The 20,632-nt window shown below is 43.2% G+C and overlaps 1 protein-coding gene across 6 annotated transcripts in view; it reads right to left on the bottom strand.

The window, feature by feature from the left end:
• The window catches only part of EML1 (EMAP like 1), a 211,863-nt gene that overhangs the window by 25,067 nt on the left and 166,164 nt on the right, over positions 1–20,632 (bottom strand). For all 6 annotated transcript variants that reach the window (XM_010353665.2, XM_010353666.2, XM_030931466.1 and 3 more), the window contains 9 exons: positions 20,308–20,457; positions 19,306–19,375; positions 16,360–16,470; positions 9,174–9,269; positions 7,370–7,504; positions 6,499–6,598; positions 5,278–5,432; positions 2,189–2,314; positions 1,783–1,914 (listed from right to left, as the gene is read on the bottom strand). In XM_010353665.2, the coding sequence (XP_010351967.1) occupies positions 1,783–1,914; positions 2,189–2,314; positions 5,278–5,432; positions 6,499–6,598; positions 7,370–7,504; positions 9,174–9,269; positions 16,360–16,470; positions 19,306–19,375; positions 20,308–20,457 (1,075 nt within the window). The remainder of the gene's footprint in view (positions 1–1,782; positions 1,915–2,188; positions 2,315–5,277; positions 5,433–6,498; positions 6,599–7,369; positions 7,505–9,173; positions 9,270–16,359; positions 16,471–19,305; positions 19,376–20,307; positions 20,458–20,632) is intronic.

Raw genomic sequence — 20,632 nt, 5'->3', positions numbered from 1 at the left:
AGGAAATCGGGAAGAAAAGTAGCAACGGTAATGAAAATAGGAGGCCCTGAGATCACCAGATAATCTAAAAAACCAAGAGAAAGAAACCTGATATATGATTACATTATTTCAATGCTTTCTTTCTATAGTAGGAGCTGTAATTAAGCTCAGAGCTGCAACTAATATACAAATAGAAATCATGTTCACTCGAAGTTCTACCATTTACAAAGCACTTCTGTCTGTGTCATTCATCTGGGCCTCGTAACAATTGTGAGATGTGGACACTGAGTTACAGATGTCCAAGTCACAAGACCAAGAGGCAGAGGAGCTAGAACGTCATTGTAGTTCTCTGGCTTCCAGTTTAGAGCTCTGACCCTTATGTTAGGCTAAATGATTAACAGCCTGGTAAAGGAGCCGTCATTGCCTTCAGCCCTCCTGGACCACTCGGGCATAGGTAGAACACATAACACTGTTTCCTTTAGCCTCTTCCTGCCATCGCGGGCCACATCTGCTTTCTGAGTGGCAGTGCCTGCCCCTTGGGCCCCTCCACCTCACGGCTCAGCTGGCCACCAGTGACCAGCACCCCTTCCATGAAAATGAAGGGAAGGGAGCTGAAACTTGGACCTAGCACCTGGGACATGCCAGCAACTCCATGGGGGATGAAAGGATGATGTGTTGGTTTACAGAAGGGTTATTTCCTCTGTGCAATGGGATTGCACAGATCATTAGGGCACCGGCAACAGAGAACGAGCTTCTGATTCGCTACAGTGTAATGCAGTGGAAAGAACCAGAGTTTAGGAGTCAAACTGAGCTGGGTCCTAACACTGAGTAGGTCACTCACTAACTTAGTGACCTTGGCAAGTTATTTAACTTCTCTACACCTCAATTTCCTAATCAATAAAATCAGAGTTAAAAAAACCTCTTCGACCTGCAGAGCTGCTACAGGGATTAAGGAAAATACACGCACAGTGCTTGGCATGCAAACAGTCAGTGCTCAAGTAATACATGTGGGGAAAGGGCATTTCAACACTCTGACAGGTCATCAGTGTTTCTTTCATCAAATTCACAGAGATGTTGACCTTTTTTTTTTGAGACAGAGTTTCGCTGTTGTTGTCCAGACTGGAGTGCAATGGTGCAATCTCAGCTCACTGCAACCTCCGCCTCCCAGGTTCAAGTGATTCTCCTGCCTCAGCCTCCCAAGTAGCTGGGGCTACAGGCATGCAGCACCACGCCCGGCTAATTTTGTATTTTTAGTAGAGACGGGGTTTCTTCATGTTGGTCAGGCTGGTCTCGAGCTCCCAACCTCAGGTGATCCGCCTGCCTTGGCCTCCCAAAGTGCTGGGATTACAGGCGTGAGCCACCGTGCCCAGCTGACTTTCAAATGAAAGTTCACTTTACCATCAAACTCAAAATGTAGAGATATATTCAATCGTGTGTTTAGTACAGTTTGTAAATTCCCATTCAGAGGGTACACTGTAAATGGAATGCAGGCTCATAACAAGGATTTTTTAGCTCTTAAGATGGCTGAGAGACTGTACTCAGAAAATCTGACAATGAACTTGGAAAGAACAATTTGCTGTCAGAAAATTTCAACAGTAAACTTCAACATTACATGGCTGAGGCCACTTGAGGCAATGTTAAAAGTAACACTGTTAAATGCAATTGCAATGTTAAGGCAACTCTAAATAGATATATAACATTTGCTTTGGGACAACTTTATATCACTGTTGATTTCATGCAAAAAATAAACATATTCCAGATGAATTTCTGTAAGAAAAATGGAAATGTAATGTGCATGTTTACCTCTATTATTTTGTCCCAGACGGGACGGTGACCCACAGCGTCCCAGAGAGTGGCATGCTTGTCATGCCCACAGGTCAAGAACTGAGGTTTTGAGGCATGGATGGCCAGTCCCCAGAGCTCATCAGTGTGGCCCTGTAAAGAACCAAGACAAACAGAAGCTCTCTGAGATGCGGCAGTCCACCCTCAGGAGCCGGAAGCGGTGATAAACCGAGGTTTCAGGCTGACTTCATAATTGCTCTCTACAGTTTCTCTCCTCCCATCTTCTGGCAGCCACTGACATTCTGGGGTGGAGGACGGTTATTGTAGTATAAAGCACAGTAATGAGCAACTGTTTGTAATGCTTGATTAGAGTCTGATATAATGCAAAATGAAGAGTGTTTGCTGGGCCTGCTGAGTGGGATCGTACCTGAGTAATGGGTGTGAAGTCCCCTGACAGAGTGCCCTGCAGGACAAAGTTTCGAGTTGTGCCAATCAGGATCACATCGCCTTTCCCCTCGGCCACTGTACGTATTGGACCAAACTGTTCTGGAATCTGCATTGAAAAGTCATATGAAAAGAAAAGATGTACAACTGCATTCAGTTGTTAGCTCGGTCATTCAAAACACTTATTTATCATAATGATAGTCCCTATAACAGTTTTATATACACATATGTATATACATATAATGTACATTCAAATATATATGTTGTATACACATATATACGGAGAGTTTCACATAGACACCACAGCTGGCCAGGCATGGTGGCTCACGCCTGTAATCCAGCACGTTGGGAGGCTGAGGCAGGTGGATCACCTGAGGTCAGGAGTTGGAGACCAGCCTGGCCAACATGCTGAAACCTGTCTCTAGTAAAAATACAAAAATTAGCTGGGCGTGGCAGTGGGTGGCTGTAATCCCAGCTCCTTGGGAGGCTGAGGCAGGAGAATCACTTGAACCTAGGAGGTGGAGGTTGCAGTGAGCTGAGATGACGCCACTACACTCCAGCCGGGGCGACAAGAGAGAAACTCCATCTCAAAAAAACAGATGCCACAGCCAACTGTTGAGTGAGAGATCAAAACCCTAAGCCTTACTTTTAAACTACAAACATTTTACATATCTTTATATATCTTAGAAGCATCAGCAAGAACAAGGTTAAGAAAAAGCATTTTCCTCAACAAAATTTAAAAATAAGGAATGCTACTGGTAAGTTTTGTCTTTACTTTTTATAATTTCTGATAGCAACAGTAGATACAATTCAGAAAGTAAAGAATAATGTAGGCCAGGCGTGGTAGCTCACATCTGTAATCCCACCACTTTGGGAGGCCGAGGTGAGGGGAATGCTTGAGCCCAGGAGTTCCAGACCAGCCTGGGCAATATAGCGAGACTCCATTTCTACAAAAAATACAAAACAAATTAGCTGGGTATGGTGGTGCGTGTAGTCCCAGCTACTCAGGAGGCTGAAGTGGGAGAATCACTTGAGCCTGGGAGGTGGAGGCTGAAGGTCACGCCATTGCACTCCAGCCTGGGTAACACAGCTAGATCCTGTCTCAAAATAATAATAAAATAATAATAATAATAATAATAATAATAATAATAATAATGTAACACTGCCATAACACAATTTAAAATGGTAAATTCTTTGGCAATGTCACTCTGTTCAGTTTAAAGATCAACATAAACATATGGAATAATCTAAATGTTAACAGAAAGAATTGCAAAACACACGCATTAAGAACAATCTGCTATGATAAAGAAACAAAGTTCTTGTACTATAAAAAGAACAAACACTGCAGCTTGACCCTGGCAGGTTGCTGTTAGGCGTTCCCGTTCCAGGATAGAAGCAGCCTCCCCTCACACATTCTCCAGTGTGGTTTGTTAGCACAGATTTGAGTCAAGTTGATGATGACCCATGCTAATGAGGAGGAATCAGATACTAACAAACAGTGAATAGCTTTAATGAAATTAAATGGGGCTTTGGAGCTTTCTTTACAGTTGCATATGACATGGGCATGTCTATGACTCTAGCAATTCACAATATAGTCAACCAAATGCTGGTCAAATCTTATTAATAAAAATGTTCTCACAACAGAATCTCCATGCAAGGGGAAGTGATTTCCAAAGCTCAGATGAAGAATTTCCTTTATTAAGGGAAATAATCAACAGAACTAAATTTTCACACTGCCAGAGGGTGGTGCCATATTGCTCTGTGATGTAAAATATAAGTGTTTTGTGTGTATCTGGGTTCAAAGTCCTACAATCTGTCCATTCTAAGCTAGGGATGAAAAGCATCACCCTTCAGAATGAGGCCAATTTTGCAGTGTCTGCTCACAATTTCCTGGAACCTGAGGGAGAAAATTAACTGAGTGGGTAGAAGGAAAATTAAATATCTTGCCTCTGGTGCCTACTGGAATGCAGGGCTGCCAAGTAGATAATGGGGAGGTCCACTGGGTATCAAAAGGAGTCACAGCCCTAAGGAGCACGCTGGCACTTAGGTGAGTGCCGTGGTACAAAGCAGATACTCAACAAATACTAGTTCATTCAATGCAATAACGTCTCCAAAATAACATGTTAGAAATTAAAAGTTAAAGGAGGCTGGGAGTGGTAGCTCACGCTTGTAATCCAGCACTTTGGGAGGCTGAGGTGGGAGGATCGCTTGAGCTCAGGAGTTCCAAACCAGCCTGGGCAACATCTCTACAAAACTACAAAAATTAGCCAGGTGTGGTGGTGTGTGTCTGTAGTTCCAGCTGCTTGGGAAGCTGAGGTGGAGGATCGCTTGAGCCCAGGAGGCAGAGGTTGCAGTAAACTGTGATCACACCACTGCACTCCAGCCTGGGTGACAGAGCCAGACCCTGCCCTCAAAAAAAAAAAAAAAAAAAAAAAAAAAAGAGAGAGAAGACAGATTTTTATAATAAAGCAAAATGTGGGTAACAGTCCCTTGGAAAATTGAGAATAAAAATATTCTAAATATGAAATGTGTTACAACCTCAACTTTGTAAACCTAATTCTATTTTATTAGTTATATTTAACCTGCCTCCAGGATTTTAATAAAATACATTGCTCCCATATCATGTGATTTCATCTAAACAATTTTCAAAACTGTAAGCTACAGATTTCAAATCAATAAAGGATAATAGTTTAGGTTAAAAACAAATTTTAGCCGCGCGCGGTGGCTCAAGCCTGTAATCCCAGCACTTTGGGAGGCCGAGACGGGCGGATCACGAGGTCAGGAGATCGAGGCCATCCTGGCTAACACGGTGAAACCCCGTCTCTACTAAAAACTACAAAAAACTAGCCGGGCGAGGTAGCGGCGCCTGTAGTCCCAGCTACTCGGGAGGCTGAGGCAGGAGAATGGCGTGAACCCGGGAGGCGGAGCTTGCAGTGAGCTGAGATCCGGCTACAGCACTCCAGCCCGGGTGACAGAGCGAGACTCCGTCTCAAAAAAAAAAAAAAAAAAACAAACAAACAAACAAACAAACAAACAAACAAACAAATTTTAGCAGTAGCCTTGATGACTTACCTCTGTTTTATGAAGTTTTTGATAGTTCCCGCTCCAAGAAATGAGCTTTCGGTCTTTCCCACCTCCCGACACCAGTGTGCCATCTCTTAACATACAAAGTGCAAAAATGCCACCCTCATGGGCCCCTTGAACTGCATAGCTTATTCGATTTGTACCTAAACACACCAAGAAAACCATTATTAGCACATTGTCAAAAGGCTGCCTCTGCCTATGTTCTAATCTCATCTCACTTTGGTTTTAAAAGGCAATATTGTCCGTGAGCACATCATTGCAATATGAATCTATGAAGGATCCAATATCTAGACGTTCACAGAGCACCAGATAAGTACGAAATGGGTTACTTTAGAATGAAGGAAAATAGGCATTGTTGACTATGCATTCTTGTGGCTGAGAATGTGGGCTCTGAGTTTAGATCCCAGCCCTCTAGTGAGCTGTTTCTCTGGACAAATTGCTTAGTTACTCTACCCTCAGATCCCCCTTGGTGGAATGGGGCTGCTGCTTACCCTGCAGGATTGTTCTAAGGATTAAGTGAACAGTGGATAAGACACCTAGCACCAAGAGCGGCAGGGATACTGGAAATGTCACCATATGCTTCTGAAATTGCATTTACAAGTCCGTCTCCACCTCCAGCCCCAACTCAAAGATCCTTGAGAAAAGGGATGGTGGATTTTCCCTTTTTTCCTGTCACGGGGTAAGTGCTCATAAATGCTCACTGGACATAACTGGACGCATGCTTTCTGAGTGATGCATCTCCCTTAGCAAACTGTTTGCTCATGGACAGCAGGAGATTTGGGTCTGACTCAGTTGTTGGGTCTTCACAGTTAGCACATAATTAGCTTTCAATAAACGTCTGCCAAATGCTATATAAATCAGGATAATTACTTAAATATTTTACAGACCTATAAGTAGTCATTAATTTCATCATTATAATCTGTCAGTGGATTTCCTAATAAAGCTATTTAATTCCATGATAATAGCTTGGGCTTAAAGAGCCTTTCAGAATGCTATAAGGTCAGTAACTCTTACTATTCTCTGCTTTTTCTCTGTTCTAGTTCTATGGTTTCAAGTTACACATGCACACATGTATGTGTGTGTCTCTGTAACTTGAAATTTAATCCTACTCCTATACATTGTATTAATAGACAGTTCTTAAAGCACTCATGTTTGATCTCTTACAACATTACCAAAAACCATTGGTTTTTGGGAACAATCACTTATTACCTTTTCCCCATACTAAGATGTTGCCACTTGAATCTCCAGTAATGGTGTCACCATTTTCAGAGAAAGTCACACAGAGGACAAACTTTGGCTTTTCTTGTTTCTGTAGAATGTGGCAAAAAAATTACATATATATATATATTTTTAATCCATACAACATATATATATTCCAGACAACCTTTCATTTGTACTAATAACATCTAGATTCGCAGTGGTCCCAAGCTGGACAGTGTCAGCTTCTGTAACTACCGTGCACACCTTGCATTTCTGTCCATCAGTTACATAACTTCTGCTGTGAAATTAACTGCTCTAAGACAAAGTGATTTCTAGCAACTCCAAGTGGCTGGGGAATCATAAAGCTGCAGACAGCAAGTAGAGGAGGGTACTGGCCAGGGAGAAGGGTGGGGCTATGCTATCAGCCTAAAGGGCAAGGCCCGAGCACCAGAATAAAGGGGTCCTTGAAACAAGCTTCAGGGAGGTGGTGGCAGATGGACCCCTGGGAAGAGGTGCTGTCCCCTGGTGCTCTCACAGCCCCACAACGTCCAGACAAAAGGCACAGGAAGTCTCTATCATCCTTTGCAAAGGCAGGTTGCCTGCCTCCTGATGACTTCATCACCCGATACTCTCAGCAGCCAGTGCCACTGTGGGAGGCTTGGTGCTCCCCGGGTCCAGGTCCTTTCCCTGCCTTCCACCTAGGCTTGCCCTGTCTTTTTCTTCACTTCATTACCAGTGTTACCTACCAGGTGTGACGCGCTCCCCAACTATGTGAGGGATCCCAAGGGATCATGTTGAGCACCACAGCCCCCAGAAAGATGCATCTAGCCAATCACATATACCAGAGAAAAATAAAACAAAAATCATAATTTAACTTTACCTCGAATAATCCTTGCTTCTTATTAAGGGAGCTTCCTTCTAGTGTCCAAAAGTAGAGATGTGATTTTCCACAGGTAACTATGATGTTGGTGTCCGTGGGGTGGAAATCCACAGCAAACACAGCTTCATTAGAGCACTATAGGAAAAACAGGGACTCGGATGCCTCACATCTCTTAAAACACGTAAGACATGTAGGAAAACAAGTAAAATCTGAGCCACAAATAAATAAGAAATTCAAGGCAAGCACAACGCCTATGATTTCCCCCATTGAATCCATCTTGCTATAAATACCAAGCGTACGCTGGTGCGGGCCTTAATGCCTCCTCCTTGTCTGTCTCCCCCACTTGACAATGAGTCCTTGAGGACAGGGAGCACCCAGGAGTCCTCTGTCTATGCCAGGGCCTCTCCCAGGGCCAGGCATGGAGCAGGCATGCAGCATGCTTTGCTGAGGAGGGAGTTAGGACCAGAGGGACTTCAGAACTGCAAGCGTTTGCCCTCACCTGCCTGCAAGCGTTTGCCCTCACCTGCCTGCAAGCGTTTGCTCTCACCTGCTAGTCATGGGTTCCCAGTCTGGCTGATCAAATGGAATCACCAGAAATGGTAAAATGCAGATCTCTAGGCTTCGCCCCCTATCTAGTAAATGTAATCTCCAGGGAGGGCCCTGGAATGGATTTTACAAAGGTCCATTGTTCCTGGTTGACTCTGGCTGCCCGTTTCCCCAGGGAGTCTCTCCTGCATCTGACTCCTGGAACTCTGCCTATGGCACAGGAACCCGGCCTGGGGTCCCACGGAGTAGATCTAGCTCTTCGCGTGTCACCTCCACCACCCTCAGCCCACACCCTAACTTCCAAGACCTGCACCTTGGCCTGTTGGATTGGGCTCTGATCAGTGCTTCTATTTAATAATGCAGTTACACATTCTTGAGCCTGGATAATAACCTACCTCTGATGCCTTCTAACCTAGCAACATAGCAAGAAGAACTTAAACACCTGCCTAGAATATCAGAAGGTGGGGCTAGGGCATGATCCAGGTGTCAGGGAAGAGGCCTGGTTAGAATATAAGGTCTGCCTCCCAGACATGTAGGAGAGAAAGTTAGGTGAGTAAGGTTATCTAAGGTTAATAGATGCAAAGATGAGAAATCTGAATTCAATTCTATAAAAATAGGGATCCAATAGAAAATAGAAATAGAAAAAGGTCAGAAAGTCAAGGCAAGGGAATTTGACATATTGTGCAAAATGGATTAGAGGCAGTCAAAGAAGTCCCAAGGGGCCCCTCTGAGGATGAATCCTGTTGGGAAGGATTTGGGGTTTAGCTCCGGGCTCCCGCTGGTCTTTCCTGAGTCTGTTCCACTTTGGAGGCACCCCTGTGCTGATGGCCCCTGCCCATACCTGCCCTTCCCGCAGCTGCAGGGGCTTGGGCAGCGAGTGCACCTTTACATCTGAGCACGTTTCCGGGCCTCCACGCGCCATGCGAGCACATGGCAGGCGCTCGGGGAGTGTCAAGCAAATGAAAGAAATAGCCAGCAAATACATGACTGGATGAATTAAAAGGGTAGTGGCTATGAAATGAGGAAGAGAACAATCTTACAGACATGGTGAAAAGAGGAAAAACCCTAACAGGACCTGGGGTCAAAGTCTCATGATGGGAGAGGGATTGGGGACAAAGGATTCTAAGGCGAAGGCGTCATACCCAAGGGCTGGGGCAGGAATGGGCCCTGGAGCCCGCTGAAAGGGGGCTACCACTATGCCAGGGCGGCTCGGAATGGGAAAACATTAATGCAGCCCAAAAAAGGCTTGGAGCATGACCTTCACATCCGCCAGTTTTTCTTCTTTCTGCCAGTCCCATACAGAGAGCACATGGTCATTGGAGTCATCCACAGCACAGAGATTGGTTCCTCCATTCTGAAAAGAAAGTTATTCACAGGAAGACTATATCTGAGAATAAAGTGGGTTGAACATGATTAAAAATAAACATCAAATTTTATTTTTAATAAAGAGTCTGCTACATTGTAGTTAAAGAATACTCATCCACTGCTTTTGAGACCTTTCTTTCTCTCTCTTTCTTTTTTTTTTTTTTTTTTTTTTGTTTGAGACGGAGTCTCGCTCTGTCGCCCGGTCTGGAGTGCAGTGGCCGGATCTCAGCTCACTGCAAGCTCCGCCTCCCGGGTTTACGCCATTCTCCTGTCTCAGCCTCCGGAGTAGCTGGGACTACAGGCGCCCGCCACCTCGCCCGGCTAGTTTTTTGTATTTTTAGTAGAGACGGGGTTTCACCGTGTTAGCCAGGATGGTCTCGATCTCCTGACCTCATGATCCGCCCGTCTCGGCCTCTCAAAGTGCTGGGATTACAGTCTTGAGCCACCGCGCCCGGCCCTCTCTCTTTCTTTCTTTCTTTCTCTCTCTCTCCTTCCTCCCTCCCTCCCTCCCTCCCTCCTTCCCTTCCTCCTTCCCTCCTTCCTTCCTTCCTTCCTTCCTTCCTTCCTTCCTTCCTTCCTTCCTTCCTTCCTTCCTTCCTTCCTTCCTTCCTTCCTTCCTTCCTTCTTTCTTTCTCTCTCTCTCTCTTTCTTCTCTCTCTCTCTCTCTTTCTTTTTCTGGAGACAGTGTTTTGCTCTGTCACCCAGGTCAGAGTGCAGTGGTGCAATCATGGCTCTCTGCACCCTTGACCTCCCAGGCTCAAGCAATCCTCCTACCCCAGCCTCCCATGTAGCTGGGACCGTGGTGTGAACCAGCACTCCCAGATAATTATTATTATTATTATTTGTAGAGATGGGATCTCCCTATGTTGCCCAGGCTGGTCACAAATTCCTGGGCTCAAGCAATCCTACTACTTCAGACTCCTGAAGTGTTGGTTAGAAGGTGTGAGCCACTGTGCCTGGCCAAGCCACTGTGCCCAGCCAAGACATGCTTTCTTGACCATACAGAAAGAGCAGGTAAATGATGGGGAATGAAGAAACAGGAGTTGGGGAAGAGAGGGGTCAGGGGGGTGTCTCTTCACCACTGGGTTGCATGAAAACAAGAGAACCTCCTAGAGCAGACAGTGTCCGCAGCAGGCATGGCACAGGGGCTGTTAGCAGCTGTGAACGTGGCTGCTGCGGGGCTACACAAGGCCTTGGCTCTGGAAGCCTGAGTACACGGGGATCTTTTCATGGGAGCACGTGCACATGCATGTGAATACGGGTTTCTGAAGTGGTTGAAGTGGTTTAAAAGAGTGTGGGGTGGGTCTGCTGAACCAGTATGTCCTAAGGAAGCCTGGAAGCCAACAAGGCCCTGTCCAATCCCTGCTTGCGGCCAGGCTGCCTGCCAGCCACGTTGGGCTTGTCAGAGGCGTTTGAATCAGAGGAAGTCTATCTTTAATGGGGGCTGGGTAAAATAAGGCTGAGACCTACTGGGCTGCATTCCCAGGTGGTCAGGCATTCTAGGTCAAAGAATGAGATAGGAGGTTGGCACAAGACACAGGTTATAAAGACCTTGCTGATAAAACAGCTTGCAGTAAAGAAGCCGGCTAAATCCCACCAAAACCAAGATGGCAACAAGAGCGACCTCTGGTCGTCCTCACGGCTACACTTCCATCAGCACCATGACAGTTTATAAATGTCATGGCAACGTCAGGAAGTTACCCTATGTGCTCTAAAAAGGGGAGGCATCAATAATCCATCCCTCGTTTAGTACGTCATCAAGAAATAACCACGAAACGGGCAACCAGTAGCCCTTGGGGCTGCTCTGTCTACGGAGTAGCCACTCTTTTATTCCTTTACATTCCTAAAAAACTTGCTTTCACTTTATGGAATCGCCTAGAATTCTTTCTTGCATGAGATCCAAGAACCCTCTTTTGGGGTCTGGATGGGGACCCCTTTATGGTCACATCTTTCTGGTGACCATGAAGTGACGATACTGAGGAAACTCCCAACCCAAAGGCTGACTTTGGGTAAGTGGTGGGGTCCGGTGACATCTTTCTGGAGACCACGGAAGGGACAATACTGAGGAAACCTCCGATCCAAAGGCTAACTTTAGTAAGTGGTGGGGTCTGATAACAACTTTCTGGTTAACACCAAAGGGATGACACTGAAGAGACCCCCAACGCAAAGAAAAATCATCTCTACACACCGAATGGCTGATTTTGGGTAAGTGGGGTGCATATACCTGGGCAAAGGACGGGATTCGGTTAGAGGCCCAACTTAGGAGTCTCTTCTAAGACAGAGTGAGTTAAATGCCCCTATTAATAAAAGGCAAGGACGCCTGACAGACCTTGGGTTCGAGGCCCAACTTAGGAATGTTAGATTCCTTCCTAAGATTTAGGGGGTGAGAGGCCCCTCTCAGTAAAGCCTCTTTCAGCTAAGAACAGGTTTGGCACTATGGGACATTAACTGCTGTTATCTTTGGATTAATCTGCCTTGCACTCTTTGCTGATGTCTAAGAGTGACAGAATTAGGCATGTACAAGATCATGGGACATGGGGGGCTTTTTCCTCCCCTAAAGGGGAAATTTGAGAGCTGATGGGAATGCTGGAAAAGATCCCTTTGTTATCAGCAAGCAGCCACCTGAACTTTTCAGTGTCGCTGCAGTGGGCAGGTCCTTCTCTGGCCTCCCTGAGCTCTCTGCCTTCCCCGCTCTGCCACAGGCAATGCTTTTTTCTCTCTCCTTTCCCTTTCTTATGTTTTCTATTACTCAGGGCCACCATCTCGCCCAGAGACCATAAGTTGAAACTCCTGGTTGGAGGCTGGATTAACAATGATGGGGCCAACCAGAGGCATGTTTAAGCCTTGCCAGTTTGATATTGGGTGCTAAGCTGAATGGCTAATGTCCATGTTTCGTCACACATATTTTGCTCTGGCCAGGATGGAAAAAGATAATTTTCCTTTATGATCTGGCTTGGCCCCCAGGGCTGTGGTGCAGCCAGCCGGATCACTAGGGCCGCCTCAGGGAAAGGGAACGCAGAAGTCTGCCACGCCAGCAAGAGAGTAAGAATTTCTTACCAGTCAGACTTCTGGCCTTGCTCTACCTCCCTCTCTCTGTGCAAATTGGTTGAATGAATGGTAAAAATCACTGTTTATCTCCTGTAAAGTTTTGATTAAAGGGAACACAGGATTTGTGAGGGTAATCTTAAGCTGCAGAGAATCTGTCGTACTTTGTTATAAATTTGTCTTTCTATATCGTTCTGTCATAAAGAGGGGTACCATAGGATAAAATGTGGGCCTAAGACCCTGTAAGTCCACTGTTCAAGGTAGCACAGCAAACTGGTCAGTTATAAATTTTGCGGCAGGTTCCTGAAAAAAATCTGGATAAAGTTTCTCTCTTATCTTGTTTCAGGTGCTTGGGAGCTTGACCTTGTAACTATGTGGCAGTACTTTATCTTGGTCTCTGCCATCACAATGGCAGCCTGGGATCAGGGTTCAATTCCTGGCTTAGGGAATGAGTCCTTTTCTGTCTGTGTATTTACATGTATTATGTGTGTGATGTTTGTATATGAAAGAGCTTTGATTAACTGGTATAATAATAAGAGCTTAAATCAAATATTTTGTAAGAAAAGTAAAAAGTGTAATGCCTTCAGTTCACATGACTTAAGTAATTTTGGGGAAATAAAAACAGTTTTACATGTAAGGTGCACAAAGAAAGTGAAATGTGTTTTGATAATAGATTATAAGAAGGCATGGAAAGGTGGATTATTATTATTATTTTTGCCTAGAGTAAAAACTTAAATTATTGTTTTAAATTAGACAGGATAAAGCTGAAAGTTAAAGCAAGTTGTCAAAAGTTTGTGAAAAATTAATCTTGTAAAAGAAATTCTGTGTGAACATACTGGCTAAAGTTAAAGGGGTATTAATCAATTTTTCTGTAAATTAAACATTGGAATAAAAGCACAACAGGTTTTTCTCTGCGCAATGATCTGCTTTTTAACAAAAATTGTAAAGGATTAATAAACGGTTTATAAAAATCTTACCTTATGGTCATACTGATTAAAATGGAATAGACTGGCCAGGCAGGATGGCTCACACCTGTAACCCCAACACTTTGGGAGGCCGAGGCCGGTGGATCACTTGAGGTCAGGAGTTCAAGATCAGCATGGCCAACATAGTGAAACCTGTCTCTACTAAAAATACAAACAAACAGCTGGGCGTGGTGGTGTACATCTGTAATCCCAGCTCCTAGGGAGGCTGAGGTGGGAGACTTGCTTGAACCTGGGAGGTGGAGGTTGCAGTGAGCTGAAATCATGCCACTGCCTTCCAGTCTGGGTGACAGAGTGAGACTTTGTCTCAAAAAAAAAAAAAAAAAAAAAAAAGAATAGATTTATCTATGAGGTTTTATTAAGAATATTTAACATCAATAGTACACAAATATAAAGGTGAAATTTGGCTTATTTGGTATAAAAGTCATACAGGAAGCATTGTCAAATAGGAAATTGGCTTTCTTTGGGCTGTATTTGTATAAATATGTTATTGGTATGTGTTCCAAAATTAGGTGAAATTCCTATAATTCTGATATGACTTAGTGTATGTTATTAATAGTTGTACTTGTTATGTTAAATTATTGTGTGCTCCAGGAGTAACCAAATTTCCTTGCCAATTGGGGCTTTAACTGTGGCTGTCCTAAGACTTTTTGTCATCCACAGACAATTCTTGTCTTGTTTTGGTCCTATTTAAAAGGTGGCTTGTAATCAGATATAGGCCTTTAACAAGTGCTCTTGAATGCAAGTTTCTGATTACTTTCGAAGTTGTAACATTAGAATAGAGGAAAAAACTTTCAGGACTCTAATGGAGAGCTGAAATGTTCCTGAATATCAAGCAGAACAGGAGTTAACTGCATGAACCAAACTAATAGAAGACTGAAGTCATCTTTTTCGACTTTGCTTAAAACGTTGCTGATCCTTTGTTTTTTTCAAAGTCAAGAAAACTTTTCTTTTGAGCTATTTAGGGCTTTTAACAATTAAGTAAAGTATACTGCTATGAACAAAATTTGAAGCATATTATTTCTCTCTACCTGATTTCTCCAGAATTTAGAAACTATTTGTGAGTATTCTTAATTTATGGCAATATAGTTAATTGCACAATTGTAAAGAATTTGTTTTTGTTTGTAACAGGACACAACTGGAGAAACTGGTTATTTTTTTGACAGGAATGGCATGCTTTCCTTTAAGGAATCAAATTTGAATTGTAGAGTCCATAGAAGACCCATGGGGGAAACTGGCCTTGTACCTTGTCTCCATAGTCCCTGTAAAGGGTTCCTGACCTGTGGTAAGTAAAGAATGTCACTTTCTCACAGGCCCAGGAGCCCCAAGTTATCTTGGGACCCCCCAAGAGGAGAGGAATTTACCCAACCCATAGGTATTTGAGGATATAAACCCATGGCTGGGCTTGCTTTAAAAAAGGTCTTATCTGACATTCCTTATGAAACAGAGTTCCATCAAAGGCAATTTAAAAAGCCTATGTGAAAAATAATTATTCTTGCTGTACTTTATACAATAATCAAGCCAAGTATATAAGACTAAGGCTTATGTTTCCAAACAAATCAGTCTTATTATGGTTTGTCTTTAGTAAAACTGGGAGACTGGAGAGAGAAATTATGTTTCAAGAACTATGGTACATTTGTTATTAGATTCTAGTTTCAACAGTTGTTTTTAAATTTTTTCTGCAATTTAGACTAACCCTGCTTATTCCTGTGAACCAACCAGTGATCTCTGACTGCTGCTCAGAATAAATAAAAGCGATGGGTAATGTAAATATCTGGATCAGTATTCTAATTCTGGAGACACTGGAATCAGCTAGAGATCCCCATATCAGCTTGGTTCCAACAGTTGCCCAGTTAATAAAAAGCCTTCTTAGTTTACTTGGGATAATTTTGTTTATTTTGTTTTACTGTTGTGGAATATACTGCTGTTGTACTCTTTGTGTAGGAATACAGGATAAGCTTACTCTATGTTTTCTTAAGTTGAACACTTACTAATCTTCCAGATATCACCTTGCCAAACTGATGCTTTCTGACTGAGCTCTTCTCTACCCCAAATACAAGAGACCCTAACAGTTAGGCAGGAATATCATCACCCCTATTCAGCCTGAAGAAGTTACAGAAGATGGATCTTTGTCCCTTAACCCTTAAGATTAAGGATTCTCTTATAAAAGGGAGGGGAGAAATGTCAGAGGCGTTTGAACCAGAGCAACTTGAATAGGGGCTAGGTAAAATGAGGCTGAGACCTACTGGGCTGCATTCCCAGGTGGTCAGGCATTCTAGGTCACAGAATGAGATGGAGATTGGCACAAGATACAGGTCATAAAAACCTTGCTGATATAACCACTTGCAGTAAAGAAGCCAGCTAAATCCCGCCAAAACCAAGATGGCGACAAGAATGACCTCTGGTTGTCCTCACTGCTACACTCCCACCAGCGCCATGACAGTTTACAAATGCCACGGCAACATCAGGAAGTTACCCTATATGGTCTAAAAAGGGGAGGCATGAATAATCCACCCCTTGTTTAGCATATAATCAAGAAATAGTCATAAAAATGGGCAACCAGCAGCCCTCAGGACTGCTCTATAGAGTAGACATTCTTTTATTCTTTTACTTTCCTAATAAACTTGCTTTCACTTTACTCTATGGACTTGCCTTGAATTCTTATGAGAGATCCAAGAACTCTCCCTTGGGGTCTGGATTGGGACCCCTTTCCAGTAGCAGGATGGCAGAGACAGACACACTGGAGCCACCCTCGAAAGAAGCATGCAAAATTCAAATAGCCTCAAGGAAAGTGAGGACGATGTCTCTGGGGGTCTGTTTTCATCACCAAACCCATGTGGCTGGAGATGTCTGATTGGAAGAGTGTGTCCCCGATGAGACATGCATATGACCTCTGACTGAGAGGTCCTCGGAAGCAGGAATGTTTCGGAGTCCAAATCTGTACATACACTGGGGCAGGTATCGAGTGTGTCAACTCCCCCTCTTTAACCCTGAGTTGGTTCTCTACTTCCTGTGGAAGAAGACAGCAATACCCACATGGCACGTACTTACAGATTTTGAGAATGCAATACAGGTGACTGCTCGGTCAAAAAAACCTATTCCAATGACGTGGAGAGTATTCAATGTCACAGAATCCCAGATGCGCACATGTGGGGGCAATTGCTATTTAGAAAAAAAACACAGAGCCATCAACTGTGAGGGGGATACACATGTGTCTTTACCGTGACGCTACAAGATTGCTTGGACAGTAACTCAGACTTTGTCAAAACAAAAGAGCTTTTTCTGCATTTCAGGAGTCTACCTTTTTATGTAAATAAAACATTCCCAATGGCTTCAGGAGGTGGAGGGCCTTGTTGATAATTTAACAGTAAGGAGAGGTTTACCGAGTTTTGAAATTTGAATGGCCAATTTTTGACAATAGTACCATGGGAACTGACACTTTAATTTGTGCATCTAAATGTGTCTGAATTTTAGAAATGAAAAAATGACAAGTAAAATGGAATCTCACATATGGGTTATTCTTTTAAAGTCTGTTTCGTTGCTAAGGTGTCACCATGCCTAAGTTCATAAGATGGTCACCACGAAATAATATTAAGAGCTTAACAGACCAGGCGTGGTGGCTTACACCTGTAATCCCAGCACTTTGGGAGGCTGAGGCAGGTGGATCACCTGAGGTCAGGAGTTCAAGACCAGCCTGACCGACACAGTGAAACCCTGTCTCTACAAAATACAAAAAATTAGCCAGGCGTGGTGATGCATGCTTGTAATCCCAGCTACTTGGGAGGCTGAGGCAGGAGACTCGCTTGAACCCGGGAGGTGGATGTTGCAGTGAGCCAAGATTGCACCACTGCACTCCAGCCTGGGCAACAAGAGTGAAACTCTATCTCAAAAAAAAAAAAAAAAAAAAGACACCTTAACATTCTTGGGCAAAACAGGCATCAATTATGTACAAATAAGATTTAGAATTATTATAATTGGCTTAAAATCCTCTCAACTGTGTTCCTAGGTTATTTATGTTAATTTTTCTCTTCCTTAATAGAAGGAAGCATCATAGAGTAACCAGTAGATTTATCAATAAGAAAAGGGGCTGGCATTGGACCTAGTAGAAACACTAGGCAGGCATTAGGTGAACCAGGTTCTAGTTCAGTCTAATCTCTAAGTAGCTGGGTGTCTGCAGGCATTCACTAGGCCTCTCTGGATTTCTCTATGGGTAAACTGAAAGATAGTTATAACATTTTTCTCTGGTTCTAAAGTACCGATTCAATTTCAATACCAGAAACTGAAATATACTTTTAAGCCACTAGAGGGAGGAACAAATGGCTTACTATTAATTTCAAAGAATTTTTCTAAGCCATTTAACATTAAACAAAAAAAGATTGAAAGACCCATTCAATTTAAGTGAATTTATTTACATAATAGTGGTCTGATTTCCATTATTTCTGTTAACTCTTTTCAAGTATAAAATATTAATGGAGGTCAGGCACAGTGGTTCATGCCAGTAATCCCAGTACTTTGGGAGGTTGAGGTGGGTAGATCACTTGAGCCCAGGAGTTTGAGACCAGCCTGGGCAATGTGGTGAAACGCTATCTCCACAAAAAATACAAAAATTAACCGGGTGAGGTGATGTGCGTCTGTACTCCCAGCTACTCAGGAGGCTGAGGTGGGAGGATCACCTGAGCCTGGGGGGCAGAGGTGGCAATGACCCGTGATTGTGCCACTGCATTCTAGCCTGGGCAACAGAGTGAGACCTTGTCTCAAAACAAAACAAAACAAAACAAAACAAAACAAAACAAAAAAACCCGGAAAATAGCATAAGATTAATATTTAAAATCCAATGTTACTAAAATATTTTCTGAAATATGGTAGTATTCACTTTTTCAGGATGAAAACATGTTGATAAAATGTATGTACTTAAAGAAATTAGTTTCAGATAAAATATTATGCAATAACAAGCTATATAAAAGTAGCTATCAAAAAAGCTACAAGCTCCCTCTCTAACGCCTTAAAATGCAAATTAAAGTCTTGCTGAAGTGCTTGCAAAATTTGTGCTAAAAACCTCCTAGTAGCTTTTGTGACTTGCACACAGACACAAACTCCATGGGTTAAAGTCACGACTGTTAAAGGACATTCAGAGGACAGGGCAGAGGGTGGCTGAAATTTAGCAAAATGTCGTATATTCAAATTATTATTTACTATAATTTTAACTTCATTAAATGTTTACCTTCATATTTTTAATGCTTATCGTATAAATAAACATTTTAAGAATTAGTGAATTCTTTGTTCAGAACAATGCTATTTAAAATCTGATGAAATTAAGATGAGCTCCAGGGATTTTTAAGGTCACAGTAAGTCTTTTTTTTTTTTTTTTTTTTGAGACTTAGTCTCTCTCTGTCACCCAGGCTGGAGTGCAGTGGCATGATCTTGGCTCACTGCAACCTCCACCTCCTGGGTTCAAGTATTTCTCCTGCTTCAGCCTCCCGAGTAGCTAGGACTACAGGCATGTGCCACCACACCTGGCTAATTTTTGTATTTTTTGTTTGTTTATTTTTTTTGAGACGGAGTCTCGCTCTGTTGCCCAGGTTGGAGCGTAGTGGCGTGATCTCAGCTCACTGCAACCTCCGCTCCCGGGCTCACACCATTCTCCTGCCTCAGCCTCCCGAGCAGCTGGGTCTACAGGCGCCCACCACCACGCCCAGCTGATTTTTTTGTATTTTTAGTAGAGACGGGGTTTCACCGTGTTAGCCAGGATGGTCTCGATCTCCTGACCTTGTGATCCGCCCACCTCGGCTTCCCAAAGTGCTGGGATTACAGGCGTGAGCCACTGCAGCCTGCCACACAATAAGTCTTCTAATTTACAATAAAAAATTCTAGTGAGGGGTTCAGAAGTTTTCAGATACCATAATTATATCTAAGCAGCCTTACTCGGCAGCACAATGTTTTCTAAAAATTACTTTGTGTTACCAGTTTATTATGAAACAATGAAAAGGTATAACTCACTTTTCCATCCTTCGAGGTGCCTGCGACTTGTCCTGTTGCTATCGTGATCCGGTCAGGATGAACTGCTAGGCTAACAAAAGGATATTTATAAAACATCTACATGTCGCAGGTAAGTTTTACTTTTCCCTTGTTCAAATATAATCTAGTCAAAGATTTAAATATAAGAAATATGTAATGCCTAACTTCTTACAGACTCATGACAAATTCTCTGAGCACTACGACGTTAGGAAACAACTAGTGCCTAATTCATTGAATCTTAATTCCCTTATTTCTGCTCAAGAATTTTCAAACTTAAGGAAAAAGCATCCTCTGCTGGGAAAATAACATTTCAACCTCAGAACCACGACATTAGTCTACAATCTTTATTAAAAAGTCACGTTGAGTACGTAAATAGGAAAAATACCATCTTTCGCCAACAGGATTTTTATCACTGACCAAGGAACCAGGACAAATATATAAATCCATCTCTTCATGCATCCATCCTACCAAGATACATAAAATGCCTACCAAAAGCTATAAATGAATTATGGGAAGAGCCAACTCAGCCGCAAACCTGAGCAACACGTTTTTATGTTTACCAAAAAATAAAGACCCAAATTAGAAGCCTTTAACACATGATGTGTTAAGAAGGCCTCCAAAGAGGTGGTGCTCTTAGTTGAGACAATGCGGTCCGTGAAGCTCATGTGTTGGTGAGGCTGGAAAAGTAAACATGAGAGGTGTCTCACGGAGCGCAGCAATGAGCGGACCACAAGGAGACCACACAGAAGAGCTCTCCCAAAGACCACATTTCTTCAGACCCTCCTCCTTCTCCTTAGTTATGTCCCAATACTGACCGTGTTCTGCTAATGCTCTTTCCACCTGTGCAACAGGAATCACATTTATTTTTATTTTTTTTAGAGACAGAGTTTCACTGTTGCCCAGGATGGTCTGGAACTCCTGGCCTCAAGCGATCCTCCCACCTTGGCCTTCCGAGTAGCAGGAATGACCTGTTTCAGGACTTACCACTTCACGTCATCGTTGTGGCCAGCGTAATGCCTCTGCAGTTGCTCCTCCACATTGTATAACACCACTACGGACGCGATGAAGTAGACGGTCTCTCCCGTCGGAAGCAAGTACAGGTTGTTACGGCAGTCTCGACCCCTGTACCCATAGCTTTGCGGATGTCAAGACAAATTTTTTTTTCCCTTTAAGAGCTGACAAAACATCAGCTTTATTCAACAGGCACAAGCAATAAAATACCATATAACTATTACCATCAGTGTCACTAATTTAAATAACATTAAGTTGCAAATATTCGGTGACGAATACATGTGACCCCCAAAAGGCA

Source organism: Rhinopithecus roxellana, chromosome 5, assembly GCF_007565055.1.
Source record: "Rhinopithecus roxellana isolate Shanxi Qingling chromosome 5, ASM756505v1, whole genome shotgun sequence".
Classification (NCBI taxonomy): Eukaryota; Metazoa; Chordata; class Mammalia; order Primates; family Cercopithecidae; genus Rhinopithecus; species Rhinopithecus roxellana.
This window is presented reverse-complemented; position numbering and strand designations above follow the sequence as displayed.